The sequence below is a fragment of the Planococcus citri genome, chromosome 5, assembly GCF_950023065.1.
Source record: "Planococcus citri chromosome 5, ihPlaCitr1.1, whole genome shotgun sequence".
In the NCBI taxonomy this organism is placed as follows: domain Eukaryota; kingdom Metazoa; phylum Arthropoda; class Insecta; order Hemiptera; family Pseudococcidae; genus Planococcus; species Planococcus citri.
In genome coordinates this window covers 49,301,487-49,314,969 of record NC_088681.1, presented here as the reverse complement: position 1 = coordinate 49,314,969, position 13,483 = coordinate 49,301,487, and the positions used below count along the sequence as shown (strand labels likewise).

Sequence of the window (13,483 nt, the reverse complement as noted above, 5' to 3'; positions counted from 1 at the left end):
CTCGAAGTGGGATTTTCAAGAAGTTGTTTAATTTTCTACTGTTTTTAGTGGTTGAATGATGCATGAACTTTCCAAATTGAACTTTTTTTTTTTTTTTTAAATGTTTCCTCTCTCTTAGTCTCTGGTAAAAAATCTAGTTTTGAACTTATTTCAAAAAATGAGTTGTCGAGTAGGTAGGTACGTACGAGAATAATGTGATTCGGCTTGAAAGGTGAAAAGTTTTTTTTGAGTGATGTTTCAGAATATCCCAGTTGAACTTTTTGCCGAAAAAATAATTTTAGCCCTCTTATAGGGTATCTGTAATAAAGAAGTCAAAATTGAATCTGTACTGATTGAAACTTATGGTATACCTACTCGTAAGTATGTGGTTTTACAGACAATGAAGCATCGATATTTACACAGCACACATTTTTCCAGATGCCAACATTTCGTGTAATAGTGAGGGTGAGGGGAAGTTAGAGGAGGGGGGGAGGAGTGATTGTGTAGGTGTGTGCACTAACCAGCACTAACGAAACTGAGTCGAACTATGTGGGTTTTAACCATTTCAACGACGTTCTTCCCCTTTTTTCGTAAATCATTTCTCCGTACCCCCCCACATATTTTTTAAAAAATGGGGGTGAAGGGGACGTGCACTAACGTCGGGAATGCGTGCACTATCCAGCACTAACCTAGCACTAACCTTCTAGGTGGTTTTTAACCCCCTTCCGTGAATGGGTGGGTACCACGTTTCCCTGTACCCCCCCACATGTTTTTTAAAAAATGGGGGTGAAGGGGGCGTGCACTAACGTCGGGGATGCGTGCACTAACCAGCACTAACCTAGCACTATCCTTCTAGGTGCTTTTTACCGCCCCTCTCAAAATGGGTGGGTAGGGGGAAATGTACCCTTGACTGCCTTGGGTGATGCAGGTAACCCTCTTAACCTGAGGTAGTCCCTACTGTACTCGTTCACCAGAGGGGAAGGAAAACTAGTTCCAAAAGAGGGGAAACGTGGTAACTTCTGACGATCGATGGTACGACCATGGATCGTCTTCGCTGTAAAATCACTTGGATGTAGTATCTCGAGCCCGCTACATCTCTGTCACTTGGTAAACATTGTACTTATGGCTGGCGAGCCACTCTTCAGTTAATTAGTAGTGCCCACTCAAAGATGGTTAAATTAATTGTATATTAACTCGTGATCCCGTTATGCAGTTGCATTCGCGAGGTACCAATGGGCATTTATCCTGGATTCCAGACATGGGTAAGTGTCTCAAGTTGAATGTGTAACTTCTAACGTGTCCCCTAAACAGGCCTTAGTATTAGGAGAGCCTAAAGGTGTAGGCTGAAGTGTACAGTGTTTTAAGGTACTTGTGCCTCCTTTACTCATCCTTTATGAGTACAACGTCGAGTATATCCTCGGGTATATCGACTAATTTATAAGGGATGTTAAGTTTAGTCACTTATTGACAGTCTTCAACTCATAATCCGCTCATCACCGTGTGATGTATGACTAGACCTAAGACCCCTAGTCTGCAAACCTTACTGAGTACCCAGTCTTTATATACTAAGTTTGGCTTACATTGCAGGGATATTTGTGTAAATATATTATTTAAACAAATCGTCTCATATCTGTTTTTATTCACGTAAAAATGGACATCTTATTATGTGATAATGTCATTAGATGGTTCGTGTTACTTAGTGTACTCTGAGCTAGCTGGTTAAAGAGAAATGTTCACTCTCTAGGGAATATTTCTATCCTCCCCCAAGGTATATAATTTGATAATAACCACCACACTTAATAATTACCGATTACCTTTTAACAAATATCGTTTCCAAAAATAAGGAAAATTATTAAAATGCATTTAGTTGAAAAATAAAAAATAAGAAATTTTATTAGTTTTTGGCTTTTTTTCTCGATTTTTTAAAGTTCAATAAGCAATGAATAATGACCAAAAAATTAGCACCACTGTATTTGAAAATTTTTCCTTGGATTTCAGAAACGTCATCTATTCGTGTTTCAGCATACTTACTTAGTGCGAAAAATTTGAACAGAAAATATTTTAAAACCCGAATTTCTCCTAAAATAAGCAATTATTTGCAAATTCTCAACCGCTCAGTGTAGAATTCTAAAAGCTCTTGAATTTTAATGGAAATGCCGTACGTTCACGCGGAATCTCAAAAACTATCTTTTGAAAGTGAGCAATTTTCCCCAAAACAGGTTGGGTAATTCTTCAATGTATTATGGTAAAGAATGGAATAATAAATCTCAAGGTACTCAAGGTACCTTCTCATACATACGTATGAAACACGATTTAGAAATTTGGTTATATGATTAAAAATTTAATAACAAAAATTATGCAAAATAACATTGATTTCATGGCCTCAAAAATTTATAACAAAATACCACAGGAACTAAAAAATATAGTATCCAAAAAACTTTTTAAAATTAAACTCAAATATTGGTTACAGAGATATGCGTTCTACAGTGTTGTTGTTTTCTTACTGTAATTTTCATAACTTGTTGTTTTTAAAATTTTTTTAGGCTATTTCATTTCAAACTTTCTATTGTTCTCACAAAAGAGTATTTTACTGTGTTTTTGAGCTGTATCTTTTATAATCTGTTGTTTTTTTTGTGGTTTTGTGTTTTTTTTTTCAGTTGACAAAATACTTATTCAGAAATACTCTGTTGTGTGAATAATAAGTTTGAAATGAAAAAAAAAAAACACACAAAAAAACAACAGATTATAAAGGATACAGCTCAAGAAAACACAGTAAAATATCGACTATCATTATGCCATATTACTATCTGTTGATTTATTAATAGATAATTTTATAACTAACTAATCCACCTTAATTTTTCTTTGTTTCAGGTGAGTACAATTTTCCTTCCAAAAATGATTGAATAATATGAACTCGCGTATGAGAATAAGTAAGTAATTTTATAATCCATATGAGAAAAGTTACGTATAAGTCACTGCTACAAGTGCTACACCTGTGTCCTTTCATTGTCAATGGCGAATCAAGAAAAAAAAATGCAAAAATCACGGCGCTGAAATAATAATTGTCCATCAGGTTTGAATTGAGGTGATTTCAATTTCAGAAAAAAAAATTGGAAGCAGTAGATCCAATTTTCGAGTTACAAACGATTTTGATATCTGATGAATTTTTAAAAAATCGAACTTGGTTCAGATATGATAAAAAAAATTAAAATTTTACCAAATCGACCAAGAAAGCTGAAATTTGGTGTGTGCCCTGTGGTAGACCCTCCAAATCGATTGGAATGGGTTTCGAATCATTTTGAGTGGTAGTTCTGGAGCAACATAGAGGATTTTTGAAAATTGAAATTTCTACAACATTTTACCCAATTGAGTAGTTGAAATAAAATTTATTAGTAGGTACTTAAACCATTTTTAATATGCTGAGTCGATTGGAGGTGGTCTCAGGGTGTTCTGTGCATTCGGGTATATTTTTGAAATTTCAGATTTTCTAAAAAGTGGTTTAAAAAACCGCCCAAATTAACTGCAAACAATCTTTTGGGGTATTTCGTTCAATTGCTGAAATATATATGTATTTTATTGTAGGTATTAAAAATTTTTTTTGCTGTCTTTGGCATTTTTAAAATCCACTTTAAACAATTTTTGATCATTTTCGGGGTACTCAAGTAAATTTTTTGTGATTTCAACAATCATTTTTTAAAAGACTTTTTCTTCGAAGAATTTTGAATAATTTTTGTCTTTACAAAATCTACAAAATGTACGCTACGTGGAATTTTCCTGCGATGAATTCTTCGTATAAAACGAGTCGATCGCTCCCTCCTTTTTCCCCCTCCCGCCGCTTCCTTCAAGTATGCAACCAATTTGAAATTGTTGACGTTAAATCAGCGTATTGTCTTGGATTGTAGTTTTTTTTTGCAAAAATTTCACTGAGACTTCCAACTTGTTGCTGTAGGTACAGATAATTAGCGATTTGCGGTTATTGGTGTATAAATACATACAATTTACCAAAAATGAAGCTTTCGTGAAGTATTACATTAAAGTATGTACAAATAAAGCAAATACATTTATGCATAGGGAGGTTTGGTTAGCCAAGACCCCGTCCGCCATAATGAGCTGTATCGATACTGGCTGTTTTCAATTTTGGTTTATCTGCGGCTTTTTCACACTGTGCTCTTTTTGCTTTTACACTGTACTATAAGCCAGCCTAGAGGGCTATATTGTACCTACGTTACACAGTATAACCAGTATATAACCGCACAAAAGAGAATGTATATCTGCATATATACGAGTATGAAAGCTGTTGCAGTGTAAGTTTGATGTAACGATGCAACGATGATGGCGAATTCTCATTTGCACCGATAAAATAACGCGACGTGCATACGCGAAAGCTCTCACTCTTATTCCTCTTGTCTTTCATATGGTAACATGACACCGAACCAAATAACAACGGTTCAAGTTTTCATTTATGATGTCGTCGAGCAGCGAGAACTAACGTGAAACAACACGTTTCGAGTAATTCAGCCTCAAGATCCATCAACTTTTAACATGGCAACTGTAAAAGGGAGAACGTTGTTCCGGGGATTAACAATTTTGTATTTTGAGTGCGGTATTCAACAGGGAAACATCGCTACATCACCTAGTTTTATTTTAAAAGGAAAAGGTATAGTTTGGAAAAATTTTGAGTTGAAGATGGAAGTCAATTTTTGAAACGAATCGCAGAAGTTATTTCTTCATTGGAGTACAGTTATTTTAAAACGACAATGTTTTATTGTTGAAATTATCTGCTGTCAAAAATCTAAAAATTTCTAACTGTAGGCAAAAAAAAAAAAATAGCGAAATTTTGGTAAAAATGTGTAAATTTTCCAAAAAAAAATGATGTCTAGGGAGCTAAATCCCAAATGAATAAATAATTTAGTTCATCAGCTTTCGACGAGTTACAATCTTTCGAAATTTTGATCTTGCCTCTCTGCATAAGACCATACACAACTTTTCTTAAATTCTGGACAGCAATTTTTGTCACGGGATAGGTACATGTTTATTGTCAAAGAAATTTACATCTTAAATTTCTATTGAATTCTTATTCATTCTTGGGTCGATTAGTTCCGTTCTGAATACAGGAGGCTTGGTTTGAGCTCTGGTGGTTAGAACGATGGCGGATAAAGGCCTCATTGAGAACATTCTCGGAAACTTGGGTACACTTCGAATTTGATCCCTGTGAACATTGCAAAATATATAAGAACAAGTTTTGCGTATGACGTTGAAACGTTCATCTTCAAAACCAACTCTAACGTACCCTTTTACAAAGCCTGCATTAACACTGGCTACAACCACTTGCAAAGTTGATGGCAAGTTGCTGATGACGTCGTGTAAATTGACCGGTTCGATTTCACTGCCCAAATTCAAAACCGTTATGTATGTTTCGTATCGGCGATACGATCTGTGAAATTGTAAGAAAAATAATTGTTGATTTAGTAAAGTGTTCTGGTGATGTAGTTGGTAGAACCGGGGTCCCGTGATTAGGTCAGATATCTGGGTAACCATTAGGACAGAATCCTCCGACATTTTTTTTCTTGCGATCTACTATAATATTCATATACCTACCTAGTAAACGCGTAGACCCATTCAGAAACAATGTACGATTTGAAATCTCCATTTTTCATGGTTTTTCTTTTTCTGATCTGCGACAGTGCTTTGAATATATTGTATCTGCTGACTTCTTGGGATTTTTGTTTTTCAACGTTGACTTTCCAATAATTCGGATGCACAGGGAGCCACGGTATGTACTTTGATGTGAACCCTGCGGAAGTACATGAATTTGGCTAATTTATAATTATGAAGCTCTCTCGTCGTCATTTTTCAAGGGGGAAGGCAGAGGAGTTTTATTACTCTAGGTTTGGTACTTGTAGGTACATATGAATTGAGTGTTTTTTTTTTTTACCTGAATTCATCGTATCGTCCCATTGTATCGGAAGTCGCTCACCATCCCTGCTTTGAGCGCTGGGCGTTGCATCATTATTCGGATCTTTCCGTTGGTCAGGTCGAACGTAGCTATTAGTCATACCGATTTCTTGCCCATAATAAACGCATGCTGTACCAGGTAGCGTCATGATTGTGATGGTTACAATATCCATGTACTCTTCGCATAATCTGCTACCGATTCTCTTATTATCGTGATTTTCTGCCTGTTCGTTTGAAGCTATTTTAGTATACATATGTACCTAGTGGTAAAATCACCAGTAAAATGTATTATGGAGTTTTCAATAGAACTCACCACCCAATTCGGAGTCGCATCTTTCGGCATATTTTTCAACCATTCTAATATAAAATCGTCGTATAAGGTAGCGTTCACGAAATTATGCAGATCGACGAATTCAAAATTGAAAGGAAAGTGTGTTATGCGATAATTGTCTGTGCCATAATAAGCCATCGTGTGATTTACAGTTGTATACGCTTCGGCTACCAAAATCCTGCAAAAATAAATATTTTCATCATTTTTTTTTTTTATTTTTTAGAAGAGAAAAAATGGAGTATTGAAACTCTTCATTTCAACGAAAGCGAGGGAAATTTAATTCATTTGAAGAATAAGTAGTTACCTAGTCTTATTTATGATAATATGTATTGTGCTTTTTAGTGATTTAGACTTTTCAACTCCTCCTCATTTATCTCCAGCAAGAAAGAATCAACTTTTGGCTGATTTTGTACTGGTTCTCAAAAAAAAGACAGCTAAGCAAAGCTTATAGCTGCAAAGTGTGCGTAGCTAGCTGTCTTTTCTACAGCTATAACCGCTATTACATATCTAAGTAGTGCATAAGTGACTCAACCATGTCACAGTGATGAGAAATAATAATAATTTTAAAACTCTCATTGCTTCAAAATAATAATTGTTTTTCAGTGTTTTCATATCTTCCAAATTACAATATTTCAGAAAAATTTTTAAGCTTGCATTGATACTAAATTAAGAAACTTCTAGTTGTTTTTCATAGCTTGCATTGTTTTAAAATTTACAAAATTTCAAATCAATTTCCCGAATCCCCCATTGCTACAATTCCATAAAGTTTTCAATAAATTTTCAGAATTTTGCATTGCTGCTGAGTAAGGAAACTTCAATAAAGTTTTAGAATTCATATTGCCTCTAAATGACCAAATTTTGAATAATTTTTCAGAATTCTTATTGTCTTCAAATTACAAAATTTCAAATTCAATTTTCAAGTTCATATTGTCCACAAATTGCAAAACGTTTACTCAATTTTTGGAATTCACATAACCTCTAATTTTTCAGAATTCTCATTATCTTCATATATATTACCTACAATAATTCATATCATTTTCAAGTCCACATTATCTACAACTTATAGAACTTTTAATCAATTTTTGAAATTATCAGTGTCTCTAAATGACAAATTTTCATATTTTTTTTTAGAATTTCCATTATCTACAAATTTATAAAATTTCAAACCAATTTTCAAAATTTGCCTTTGATTTTAAAATTATTAAATCATATAAAATATGTTAAGAATTTGCATTGCCTCCAAATTACACGAAAAAAATATGGGTGAGGGTAATTTTTACAAAAAATTTTGACTACATATTTAGCACAATAACTGGATCCCATTCAAAAATAGATTTAAACTTAGTCATTGTGGTGCCCGTTTTAAGTATACGTAGTCATTGTGGTGCCCGGTTTTGGGCTTGTGGCGCTCAAATCGGTCACCACAAGGTCTTTTTATATAAAACGATGTAGAATTTGATGAAATGCACTCTAAGGTGGAAAAAAAAATTTTGAGGCAGGCACCACAAGTACCAAGTTTATATAACGGGCACCACTATGACTAAAAACCTTAAAAAAAATAAACTGCTCTAAAACACCTTTATCATACATATATGTATGATCCTCTATGTACGCGGGCACCACAATTACCATAAAAGACCCGGGCACCACAAGGTACTAGGTACGTATATTCATACATAATATAAGTAAAAGTATGATAAAATTTGTTTTGAAACTCAGTAATTTCTAACTGTTCAGTTACAATAATAATTTTTACTGTAATCTTATAGTAAAAATCATCATTTTAATAAATTTTGCTATAACATTAGTAAAAATCATTTTGTTTTAATAATTTTTACTAAAGCATGATAATAAAAATTACATAAGTAAGTAAACCAAGTTGTGTAAAAATTACTCATTTTAAAGTAATTTTTTTATCATAAAAAGTAAAAATTACTCATCTTAAGGTAATTTTTACTATACTTACGGCGCTATAGGTATTTGAATAAATGAAATGAAAATTCATTTAGCAAAATGATATCATCATATTATTTCATAACTTTGTTTTTATAAATTAAAATGAGGGGGCTACAGGGTTCAAAATTCATTTTTTTTGCACCAGCATCATGTACTCACTCCAACACTCCACAGCATTTACCTATTCAATATTTCCAACTATAGACACTGGACCTGCGTATAAGACAACCAACTGGCAGCCATCTTGGCAAAATAACCTGAGTAACGCCAATTTATCCCGCTGGGTGATCTTGGCAGCGCTGTACTTCAATTTTGCAGGCAACAGGGAAAAGGGAGGGTTGTGTAGTCCGCGAGGTACTCCTGACTGCGCGCGCAGCCAGGAGTTCCTTCCGGACTACACAACCCTCCCTTTTCCCTGTTGCCTGCAAAATTGAAGTACAGCGCTGCCAAGATCACCCAGGGGCAGCGGGATAAATTGGCGTTACTCAAGTTTTCCTTACTGTTTCCGTTCCCCTCGGCCTGCAGTTGGTTGTCTTATACGCAGGTCCAGTGTCTATATTTCCAACGAAAAATCCGTCACCCATACCTACCTACCTGATGGGGATTCGAACCTGGGACCCTACAATTCCTATTCCTACCTACATGCCCTAACCATTCGACTACGAGTTCACATGGAGGGTTAGGGCATTAAAAGAATATATTTGTTGGGTAAACGCCCCACCAAACCACTCCCACTTGGAATATACAGCTAACAGATGAGGGATATAACAGGGTACAATGAGACAGTTGATTTGAAAAGCGAAGATGGAATAGACTGGGGGTATAGCAGGGTACAATAAGCGGCAGGTGGTTTGCAAGTCCCCTTTACCATTTTTTAAGAATTTATGCATTAAAATAATGAACTAAAATTGCAATTACTCAGCAATTATCCATCCGAATTGAATGAAAAATAATCTATTCCCTCCGCCTTAATGATTCTCAAATGGTGTCCAATAGGTACAAAAAACGGTTGGATAGTAAGAGAACATTCATTGTAAATGAAATTTCATTTCTCAAAGGAAAACCAATAGTGTGCTACGCACACTAAAAAAAAAATTCAAGTGGCAAAATTAATGAGGTGCAAAGAGATGTGGATTTTTATAATTTTTGAGGAAGGTCATTCCACGTTAACTCGACCAAGAAGTGGAAAGAGGGGGGGGGGTTGGCGATTTTTTTGAAATTTTTCCTGGGGAAAGACCTTTCGAAAGGATGACTTGAAATATCATCCATTTCAGCGGTGGATTACTCGATAACCGCGATGCCTACCAAAATGGAACTTTTTCCAATAGGTAGGGGTTTTGAAAGGCTTTTTGATGGTATCATAAAAATCAGTGTTGCCGCTTTTTTTTCGTATGAAAAATTAGCTGGAAAAGTTTCAAACAGTAATTTTTATACCGTTCCGACCCTCGAAATTCTGAAAAAAATATAATATGAACAACTTTTTATGCTGAACAACATATTAAAAAATTGGGATGCGTTATTTCGTAAAGTCGATTTTAAAAAACTGAAAAAGTTTGCGAAAGAATGCGATTTTTTTATTTAAAACATGAAAAAAAGTTTTGATTGGTGAAGTTTACCCATTTGACACCTATTTTTATGCATCCATTGAAAAGGTTTGAAAAAACTATTTCACTCGATGAAATGAACTCATCACAAAAAAAAAATCAAAATTCTGAGTGAATTGAAACTAGATAAAACGAATTTAAATTTTTTTGCAATGACTGTACTTTTTATCAACTTTATCATGAAATTCGCCAGAAAGATGTCAAAATAAGACAATTGAACTGTTTTTGATGTTTGAAATTGGAAATTGAATTTTTTCGAATTTTGATTTTTTGTGATGTGTTCATTTTCATCGAGTCCTACCAGAAAAAAGTTCCTCATGGAATTTTTAACTTTGACACTCTCCACTCCAAATGTTGAATTCAGCTTCTCTCTCCAAAAAAACATTCCCAAGTTTGACCTCAATTCATAAATTTCATCTGGGACAACAATTGTCAGATAGAGGAATGCAAACATTTGGAAGGAGTGGAACAGACACATGAACTAAATGACTTACCTTTCAAATTGCTGTCGTTTCCCCATAGTGTATTGATCCGTGAAATCCCTGAGTTCGTGTATAAATTCATAAGATTCCCACAAGTCGGTCGTGTATATGTGTTTCAAGTCGTCCCACGTAGTAATTTGCGTTTTGCTTGGATCTACGAATGGTTCGTCTCTGAAATATCTATCTTCGATATAATGCATCGTGGCATCCAGTCGGAAACCAGCCATACCTCGGTCCAACCAAAATTTCATGATTTTCTGAAATTACATTGTTTGAAAATAGTTTTTATTTTTTGGAATGTCGATCGTTATGTGCTATTTTGTCTCTTTAGATGTGCCGCTGTGCTTACCTTTATTTCCTTTTTCAATTCGGCATCGCGTAAATTGAAATCAGGTTGTTTAATGGCGAACTGGTGTAAATAAAATTGGCCTCTTTTCTCATTCCATTCCCAAGCACTGCCTTCAAATAAATTCACCTGTGTGATTAAAAAAGAATGAATTAGCAATAGAAAGATTTATATTATATGAAATGAGAGACCGGGCACGTACCCAGTTATTTGGCGGAATGGGCTGTCCTTTTGAATCATATCCTTTAGGATCGACCCATACGTATGTAGAAATTCGTGTACGGATCAATTCTTTCGATGGATTTTCCAAACCAAGGATGTTCGTCACTGCTATGGTTGATGACAAGATCGCCTATCAGTTTTAAGCCTGAGTACAAATTTTCCATAATACTCATTTGTTTTTTAGAAATAATTTCCTGTGCTGAATACTTGGATTCAGTGCTCACCTCGACGTTTCATCTCGTTTATCAATTCGTTAAAATCTTCCATTGTTCCGAATAATGGATTAATTTCAGTGTAGCTAGATACATCATATCCTGAATCCATCATTGGCGAGAGAAAGAATGGCGATAAGTGAAGCGTTTCGATTCCCAAGTCGACAAAGTGATCCAGTTTGTTCGTAATTCCTGAAAAAATAATATTCGATGTTATGAAATGATTCACCAAAAAAAAAGCAATAGAGAAATCTCTCTTTTGTGCCTCTATCTACATTTACGTAATACGTACCTTTAATATCACCCATACCATCTCCATTGCTATCTTTGAACGACTGTACGTAAATTTCGTATAAAATCGTGTGTTTCCACCAATCAGTATCCAAAGAGAACCCGTTACTGGCGATAATCAGTAAAAAAATTGTTAGTAGTTTAAAATGAACGATGAACATTTCTGCCTTTTTTTCACACTCGGCATTGGAATTGAAACTGAGTATTATGAGACTTGGAGAAATCGTTGAATCAATTTATACTGGGATTCATTTAGTAAGTGATGAAATTGCTGTATTATACCTAAGCGCTGAGACCAATTTTATTCGTCTTCTTTGAGATAATACGTAACTCGACAAGGTGTTAAACACTCGAACATCCAGGTACCGCTTGGTACGACCTTTCCTTGTTTGCTTGAAGAATTAGTGATACAAGTAGATTAATTTTCAATAATATGTTCATTTACTGCGAACCTTGCAATTTTTGTAATTTCAAATTGGTATGCAATGCACTATCTAAGTACTTAAATCCGCAGGTATTTATGGAGTTGTAAATAATAATTTGGGGATTTACTTTGAGTATACTTGGCACAGTTATGAATCTTGAATAACGAAACACTTTTCTGTTGAACATTCATTATCTCATTACCAATTACACTGGTCCTATAGCCAGTCATTTTGGACGCAAATTTGTGCAATAAAGAGTTTCAGATCATGCTTTTTCCTAAAATCGCCGTTCTGTTCAAATCTGTGGCGGACACCCCGAGTGCCTGGCTCTTTTATGCCTAAGTATAAATAGCCATTAAGGTGGATCGCGAAAAAATATCTCAGCAGATTTTGGCCGAATTTAGTGGAGACCTTTATTTGAGTTGAAAGTAACTCGGGCAAAATTTTAGTTTTCGAGGCGTCTCTGAAGGTGAAATATGGGACCTCAAAGAGTGGAAATTTTCGAAATCATTGTGTTTTTTTTTTCGTTTTAGCCTCCACTTAATCTATGCATTTTGTAAAAAATGGCCGGGTTCCGAAAAATAGTACGTATTTGAAGTTCTGCGTCGACCGAGGTCACTGCCATCAAATCTAAAGGTCATTTTTAGTGTTCTACAAGAAACAAATGAAAATTTTCAAAAATCACTTTTGAAGAAATTCATATTTCAAAAATTTTTTCCTTCGCAAATATTTCGCATTAATCATGAGAAAACACCAAAAGGTAAAATTTATGAAACTAGGGAAATATTTCGAAACTCAGTGGTGCCAATTTTTTGGCCATAATTTCTATAGTTTCAAAAAATCGAGAATATTTCATAAGTTTTTGGTTATTTTTCTCAATTTCTTGACATTGGCAAAAATGATCCAAAAATTGCATGGCACTTTTGCGTTCCAAAATTTTTCTCCAGTTTCATAAATGATATGTTTTGATGTTCCAGTATAATTAATAACTAATTGAAAATCTAAAATTGACTATTTTTTGCAGTTTAAGTATTCTTTTGAAAAAATATAATATTTTATTCAGCAAGAATGATGAAAATCAGTCCTGAAACTAATATCAACCAACTTGAATTGAATTTCACCACTTTCGGAAATTTTGCCGTCTTCAGCGTGATTTTCAATTTCTCCAGCATTTTTGAATCTCTCCAGAAGATATGGAAAATTGATTCAGGCAGTTAAAAATCGAGTTGTGACTTATTCTCAATCTCGTTGACGAGTTTATCCATATTTACACTCATGGCCAACGACACAGTCAGGAGACTGAAGCGTAAACACATCTTACAAAGGAACCTCTTGAGGTGTCACACTCCGATTTGAACGGGACCGCGATTTTTAGAAAGAGCATAGTCTAAAACCCCCTAAACCAAATTTTCAACTGCCCAAGTTCATTTTTCGATTTTTGACGAATTTTTAAAAATTCAAAATTGACTGTTTTTGGCGATTTATGCTTTTTTTCTAAAAGTACGTACTTGATCAGTAAAAATGGTCAAAAGAAGTCCCAAAACTAGTATTAATTACCCAAATCCAAATTTCACCATTTCTAGCCATTCTGGAGCCTCCAGCGCGATTTTTCAATTTCTCCAGAATTTTGAATTTGCTCCAGAAGGCGTGAATTTGCAGTTGCGACAGCTAAAAATCGAG

The 13,483-nt window shown here is 34.7% G+C and overlaps 2 protein-coding genes across 5 annotated transcripts in view; one reads left to right on the top strand and one right to left on the bottom strand.

The window, feature by feature from the left end:
• LOC135847117 (hemicentin-1-like) overlaps positions 1–13,483 on the top strand; it is a 577,043-nt gene that overhangs the window by 341,390 nt on the left and 222,170 nt on the right. The gene's annotated exons all lie outside the window — the stretch shown is intronic.
• Positions 4,987–11,968, bottom strand: LOC135847104 (maltase A3-like). Its single transcript, XM_065366519.1, has 10 exons — positions 11,380–11,968; positions 11,100–11,279; positions 10,856–10,983; positions 10,657–10,782; positions 10,320–10,564; positions 6,248–6,443; positions 5,915–6,158; positions 5,578–5,773; positions 5,270–5,413; positions 4,987–5,188 (listed from the first exon to the last, which is right to left on the bottom strand). The coding sequence occupies exons 1-10, from the start codon at positions 11,537–11,539 to the stop codon at positions 5,035–5,037; spliced, it is 1,773 nt and encodes a 590-aa protein (XP_065222591.1). The 5' UTR covers positions 11,540–11,968; the 3' UTR covers positions 4,987–5,034.